General features: G+C 43.4%; 1 protein-coding gene across 1 annotated transcript in view; it reads left to right on the top strand.

Moving 5' to 3' along the window:
- Positions 1 to 4,520: 4,520 nt before the first annotated feature.
- The window catches only part of SNX24 (sorting nexin 24), a 78,091-nt gene continuing 74,813 nt past the window's right edge, over positions 4,521 to 7,798 (top strand). The window contains exon 1 of the mRNA XM_060761963.2: positions 4,521 to 4,772. Within this exon, the coding sequence (XP_060617946.1) occupies positions 4,713 to 4,772 (60 nt within the window). The 5' untranslated portion in view covers positions 4,521 to 4,712. The remainder of the gene's footprint in view (positions 4,773 to 7,798) is intronic.

Raw genomic sequence — 7,798 nt, 5'->3', positions numbered from 1 at the left:
TTGCACTGAGTACATACTTGGGGCGGGAAAAGTATTGAAGCATTATAGGACGTGAAATATTCAAGGACTCCCCATAGTATCTGAGAACATAAAGAGACAAATAGGTTGAGTGTTCAGATTTTAATCCTGGAACATAATAAACACTTAAACTTTCTAGAAGTAGCTCCATCCTCCCCCACTCCCCACCCCCACCCCTTTGCAAGCAGCAGTCAAACCCTGAAGGGGTGGTACTATGGCTAATTGTTCTAGAGGGAGAATTGGGAACAAGAGAGGCAACTGAGTAGTTGGACAGCTCCCTGTCCCCCTGCAGTTCACCAGAGATGTCTGGGAACAACAGTGTGGTGCCTCAGTCTATCTTCAGCAACTGCAGGGAGATACAAAGCTTTCCCAGCTACACAATTATCTTCCTCCCTCTCCTTCCATGCAATAGTGGCCCCAGGGGAAAGAGTGACAGCCAAGAACAGCCTCTTGTGTCCCATCCAAAAAAAGAACATAGACTAAAGTATGGATGTGGATCTTCAGCTGAACAATATGGAATAAATGTGTCTGAGAGACTGGTAGTCCTCAAGTATGTTTTGGGCGTGTATTACTGGACTTGTTTTTTGTTTTGTTTCGTTGTGTTTTTACAATATTGAGTTACTTTACAATTGAGCTGCCTTAAAGTTATGAAAAAGAATGTTTCTGTATTACGCATTGAAAAATGGTATGCCTTTGGTCATCCATTAGCTTTAAACCATGTCTCAAATATGTCATAGTTGGAATCATTTCCTACATTGCTAATAAATAAATTCCAAACAAATATTTAGAGTTGAACCTATTTAGATAATTCCATTCGAAAATGCAACCAGCAAACCAATATCAACAAGTTTCAAATTCTGGAGGGAATATCTTAGTTCTACTATGATTCTGGAGATCAGAGTTTGAATCTCTGCTCAGCCATGGAGACCTTAGGCAAGTAACAGCCTCAAAGGAAGGCAAAGGCAAACATCATCTGAACAAATCTTGTCAAGAAAGGCCCATGATAGATTCACTTTTGGGTTGCCATGGCTTGAATGCATTGAGTCGCCTGTAAGCCGCATTGAGTCGCCTGTTTGGGCTGAAAAATGCGGTATAGAAATAAAGCAAATAAAAATAAGACACACGACAACAAAGCCTTATAGTTGGTAGTGAAGGAAATGAATAAAATGGGATATTAAAATGAGTATCTTGTGATTTTTCCATTCTTTCTGAAATAGTGATTCTTTTCTAGAAAGATCTTGTGCATTTCTTACATTTCTCATAGCTATATGAGTAGCTACTTATTAGCATAAGATGGTGTGGCACATCGTACAGGCCTTATCTAAGGACAAATCTGCTATTGCTACCCGGTTAACTATGAAATTATGGCTTGTTCTTTTTGGTTATGAAGCTGTAAGCTGGATCTTTTAAATGCCAGGGATTCATTTTTATGGTAATTGATTACCAGCCTCCAGCCCTAGTACCCACCTTTTCAGTGGCAGTACCCTAACCTATGAGTTTCCAAAGCAATGCAGATTGAGGCACTGGAAAATGTCATCAACAATGTTCTTCCAATTTCAGGGTACCTTGAGGCAGCAGTTGCAACAGGACTCGGTTATTTCCTGTGATCAGTCCTTGAAATATCCTGTGATTGGGAGAAGACTAATTTTCCAATGCCCCAATCTTCAGTGCCTCAGAAATCCCTCTCTTGGGGTGCTGCCATGTTCAAAATGTGGTTTGTCAAGGAAATGATATCACCAGGTATAACTATGACCAAAATAAAATCCTTGCCATAAATAAGTCTAGCCATGTAGGCTCTCAATAAGTCTTTTAGTTCCTTGTCAAAGGCTTTCATGGCTGGAATCACTGGGTTGCTGTGAGTTTTCCAGGGGGTAGAGAAGGGCGGGGTACAAATATTTGAAATAAATAAATAAAATAAATGAAACATCAGGATAAAATGCTTCTGGAACATGGCCTTGCAGCCCAGAAAACTCACTGCATCCCAGTCTTTTAGTTATTTATTAAAATTAAGGGGTTGAGATAAAATGCCATCTATAGCTTTCTTTTTTAAAAAAAAATGTGAAATACATTTCTCATTCTTCAGCATTTGCCCAAAACAAAAAAAAAATGTTTCAATTTTTCACTTCATCTGCCACTCCCTAATCAATTTAATTTTTTGTTAGTTTGGATCCACATTCCATCAGTATTTGGAAAGTAAACGAGGACACCACCATTACAATATATTAGTGATGAACAAAACAGCATCTTAAAATTTCCTCTGAGTATTTCTTTTCCTCTTTGCTCCTGTTTTTCAACTGCGCTGCCTATGTTTGTGTCACAGAGTCCTATGTGCTTTGTTTTCCTGCTGGTTTACATCATTTTTATTCTACTATTGATTCTATTCTCACTTTTTTCTCTATTGGCTATCCAATGAAACAAACACAGGAAAATTGATATCAAGAGCTTTTAAAATATAATTGTAAAACTGACAATTGAAAGAAGAATTATCCATTTTCAATACTGCACTTTTGTGACTCACTAGGGCCCAAGTAGAAAAAGTAATAGAAGTTTGCACTTTTAAAGGTACAGTTCTTTACCCATAAAATGTGTCTATGCATAGCTACTTTTTTACTTCATCTGGACTATACAGTAATAATACACTTTCATTCTTGGGAAAGCATAATAAACTAGAGAAACAGGTGGGTCCTGGTGGAATGAATAAATTGTTGGCTTCACAGCAACACTTAATAAACTGTAACATTGAGAAGCATGACTTTAGAGAGCACTGGAAAACTTGCCTGGTCTTTTAAGTTTTTTAACCTCCAACACACTCTTCTTTCCTCATTTATGCTTAAGATCTAGCCCAGTTCCCAATCTTTTTTGACCAGGGACCACTTTAACCAGGGACCACTCTCCAACATTAGTATCAAAAGAGTTACGAATCAGTTTTTGGTCAACTTTAGATTCGGTTTGGTTATTTGGGGTGCTGATTCAGAAAATTGCATTGGATAGACCACATCAGCTCTAGTTTCTATTACAGAACATATGCTATCCAGTAGTTGCCATCTGCTTGCCCACAAAAAACCATATTTAATCATCTAGACTGACATGGTCTATCCATTGCAATTTTCTGAAATAACCCCAGGAACAGGCCTAAAAACAAAGACATCAAGGCGCCCCTGCTTCCAGGTGCGACATGGAACAGCTTCACTGGGGGGGGGGGGGGGGGGGAGGAGGAAAAGCAGCAAGAGGCTTGTTGTCATGCCTTTCCTGGGTAGTCAGCCTCTCCCCGACATCTTCGTTGCCTTGGCATTATAGGAGGGTTTTGCAAGACCAGTCACTCTTGTTGCAACGGTGTAGTAACACAGACCATATTTTAATTCTTGTGGTCCATGGACCACAGGTTGGGAACCACTGATCTTGCTGAACAAGCCCACACTGTGACATTTTCAGTTAGGGTGGAAATCCTATACCCTTCCTGATATTGTTGGACTTCAACTCCCAACATTCCTTTCCATTGGTATCTGGAAGGGGTCATAATTCCCAGCCATTTTAAGCAGTTTGCCCAATAAAAGGCATTACATTTCCAACCAATGCTACTCAACATTTAGTTCTCCCAGCTATTTGGGATTTCAACTCCCAGAAGCTCCAGCCACCTTGGTCAAACTTTTAGAATATTCTGGGACATATGATACAAGCCTGTGTGTATAGAAGATATTTATTTATTGAGAGCTTTTATAACCCGGTCTTCTCGACCTCTGAAGAGGGACTCAGGCCGGCTAACAGCAGGAAATTCGTACACAAGTAGGATAAAACATAATAGCATCTTAATACATTAATACATAAAATACATTAAAATACAGATCATATAATTACAAAAAGCCAGGTCGTCAAAGTAGGCCCATTTTATTAAGAAGGATTCCCAACCTTTGGCTGGCCAGCTCTTTGGGACTTCAACTCCCAGAAGGCCCAGCCAGCTTGACCAAGTGTCATGAAGGCCAAAGGCCAAAGGGGTCACGATTGGCATCCTTTTCTTTCTAAAATTGCGTTTAAAGTCGATTTCTTTCTGAAATCGACATTTCTCTCAGCCATAAGATTGTTTCATGAGGATGTGTTGTGACTGTGTTGTTTTTATTTGATGGATTTTTAATGTGTTTCTGCTTTGATCTGTATAATCTTGGGCTTGTCCCCTTGTAAGCCGTCCCGAGTCCCCTTGGGGAGATGGTGGCGGGGTATAAACATAAAGTTAAAATAATAATCATCATAATTCAAAGCAATGGCAGGGCTGCTTCCTGCTTCCAAAAGGAACCGGATGGGAATGGTGCTTCTGACGCAGGGATGGGACGAGATGGGGCGCCTTTGGGGGATGTCGGAAGGGAAAAAAGCCAGCCTCGGGGCCCCTGGTTGGGTGACCAAGGCCAGGCCGGGCGCCACTGCCCTCCTCGGCCTCTGCTTTCCTTTTCCCAGACTGTCTCTGCACCAGGAATCACGTGAGGAAGCGGAGAGGGGGGGGGGGCAGAGAGAGAGAGGCAGCCAGCCGGGGACTCCCTCCCATAGAGATAGGGAAAGGTCGTCCCCAGCAGTCAGGTGACTGGCGTTGCTGCTGCTGCTGCTGCCCGGTGGCTCCTCCCGCCAGGCCAAAGCCGAGGCCCCCCTTCCTCTTCCCTTCCCTTCCTGGAAGCCCCCCTTTTCCCCCTCCTTCCCGCTTCTGCGCCATGGAGGTGTTCATCCCATCGTTCCGCTACGAGGAGAGCGAGTTGGAGAGGGGCTACACGGTGAGTGAGTGAGTGGTGGGCAAGGGAAGGCGAGCCCTCCTCCCTTCTCTCTCTCTCTCTCTCCTTTCCTTCCTTTCTTCCTCTTCCTTCCTCCCTTTGGAAGGAAGGAAATGGTTCAGCCCGGCGCGGGGAGGCGCCAAGTCCTTGCCCACTCGGGAATGAATGCAGTTGCCTTGCCCTGACTCAAGGCTATGGAAGCAATGCTGGGAGTTGTCGCTTCCCACCCTATCTTTCACTTTCTTTGCCAAAGAGTGCAGGAGTGTCATAACCATGTGTTATTGAATTATGCACCCTCTGTGCAGACTGCCAGTCCATGGGCAACTGGGAGGAAATACACATGGCAGGAAACTGGAGCCTTCCAGGGTCATAGAGCATTGAGCCATGGCTTATTAGGGGACAAGGGAGAGGGCCTTCTCTGTGGTGGCCCCTCGGCTCTGGAACTTGCTCCCCAGAGAAATTAGGCAAGCCCCCATCCTGGCAGTAGAATCATAGAATCATAAAGTTGGAAGAGACTTCATGGGCCATCCAGTCCAACCCCCTACCAAGAAGCAGGAAAATTGCATTCAAAGCACCCCCGACAGATGGCCATCCAGTCTCAGTTTAAAAGCTTCCAAAGAAGGAGCCTCCACCACACTCCAGGGCAGAGAGTTCCACTGCTGAACGGCTCTCACAGTCAGGAAGTTCTTCTTCATGTTCAGATGGAATCTCCTTTCTTGTAGTTTGAAGCCATTGTTCCGTGTCCTTGTCTCCAGGAAGAGCTTGAAAACTTGGCTGTTCCAGTGTGCCTTCAATGAATGAATGAACAATAAACCCCTGACCTGACCAAACCCTGCATAAAATGCCCTTGGAAGCACTTTATTTTATCTGTTAGTGCAATTAAACCCTACTTCATCCCGCGGATCCCGTCCAGATACATTACATTGCTCTCTCACCCATTGTTTTTAAACTTTTAATGTCTGCAACTGGCCCTGCCCACTGAGATCAACTTTCTGTGTTCAAATATTGTGATTTTATATTGTTCTGATCAGTTTATTTATACTGTTTCTTGTATTTTATTTTATTTTATTGTTATTATGTACTATATTTATATTCCACCCTTCTCACTCCACAGAGGACTCAGGGTGGATTACAATGCACATATACATGGCAAACATCCAATGCCATTAGACATACAATATACAGGGTTAGTCAAAATGCATAGGCCAATAAGCCATTCAATTGAATGGCTTATTGGCCTATGCATTTTGACTAACCCTGTACATAGACAGACACAGAGACAATTTAGCCATCCAGCTTTCCGGCTTCATGAGGGTATGCTCGATTCTGGCCACAGGGGGAGCTTCCGCTTCACTGTCCACTTGTGACATCGAGTCCTTGATGGAGAACTTCTTCATTCTTATGCATGCTGCTGGAAAGTTTTTTTATGGTGTTGTAAATTAGTTAAATTAGCCTCCCCGCATAAAGCAGTACCTAAATATCCTACTTGATAGATGCAACTGTCTTTTGGGCTACATAGGTCGACAGCAAGTTAGACTATTAATGGTTGGAAGCTCACTCTGGCCCGGGCTGGCTTTGAATTCATGACCTCTTGATCAGTAGTGATTTAATGCAGCTGGCTACTAACTAGCTGCGCCACAGCCCAGTCCTTAAGTACCTGAGAGGGAAAAAGGAAGGGGTCTGAGGCTGTTAGAAATTGTGGGAGTTGAAGTCCAAAACACCTGGAGGGCCTGAGTTTGCCCATGCCTGTTCAAGCTGCAGTGTAGTTCAGAATCCTAGGTCAGGAGCCAAGGAGAATGGAGAGCCACAGGCTTTCTCTTCCTCTCATTGTGAAGGGTGGAGAGGAACAAGTGGATTTTGGGTGCCATGGAGTGTGGTGGTGGGCCAGGGAACTGGGCACTGAGGAAACAGGGTGCCAAGGCATAGGGCAGACCACAGCAGAGTCTGTTAGGCATCTTAGGTCAGTTTTGTGTTCTGAGGGTTGAATGAATGCAGTTTGAAACAACTTTAGCTGCCGTGATTCAGTGCTATAGAATCAAGAGATTTTTACTTTGGTGAGGCATCAAGACTCCTTGGCAGAGAAGGCAAAATACCTTGTTAAACTTCAACTTCCATTACTCCATACATTGAGCCCCAATGTTGGAGCCTCTGCCAAACTACAGTCTTCAGGATTCCCTAGCATTGAGCTGGGGGGGGGGGGGCAGTGAGAGCACTACATTGAGACACAGCAGTTAAAGTGGATTCAAACATTATTAATTCTGCAATGTAGATCAGGGGTTCTTAAACCTTTTAAGCAGAGTGCCAGTTCATGGTCCATTGGACTGCTGGGAGAATAATACAGTATGAAAGATGAACAACAATTTTAACCAACTTAAACCAGTATTTCAATGGGAAGTGTGGGCCTGCTTTGGACTGATGAGATAGTCAAGTAAATTAGGATAGTTGTTGTTGTGTGCCTTCAAGTTGTTTGGTAGGCTTGCCAATAACCTCAAGGCATGACAGTCTCTCGGCCTATCTGGAGTTCTGTGCAAAATGTATTGAGCAGGTGCAAACCATTCTTGGAGTCAGTGCTTCTGCCCTTGTCAGGACACTGCCTAGCTATGCTGAATGAAACCTGGATAGGTTTTATTGGCATTGGCTGTCTATGGTTGGAGTTCAGCAGTGTCATAGTTTCAGCATTAAATGGCCCCTTCCAGACAGGCCCTGTATCCTGGGATTTGATCCCAGGTTTTCTGTTTATCCCAGATTTTCTGGCAGTGCGGACTCATATAATCCAGTTTAAAGCAGAAAATCTGGGATCAGTTCCTGTCTGGAAGGGCCCTATGACTCTGGAGACCAGGGTTCAAACTCATAGACTGCTCTCCTCAAAGAATAACAATGGTAAACCAATTCAGAGCAAATCTTGCAAAAACAGAAAAACACGATAAAAACATAATGATAGATTTACTTTAGGATCGCCATAAGTTGAAAACAATTTGAAGGCACATATCAAAAAGAATCTGAACTTTGCATAAACACCATAAAGGCAC

This window comes from Anolis sagrei, chromosome 2 (genome assembly GCF_037176765.1).
Source record: "Anolis sagrei isolate rAnoSag1 chromosome 2, rAnoSag1.mat, whole genome shotgun sequence".
In the NCBI taxonomy this organism is placed as follows: domain Eukaryota; kingdom Metazoa; phylum Chordata; class Lepidosauria; order Squamata; family Dactyloidae; genus Anolis; species Anolis sagrei.
This window is presented reverse-complemented; position numbering and strand designations above follow the sequence as displayed.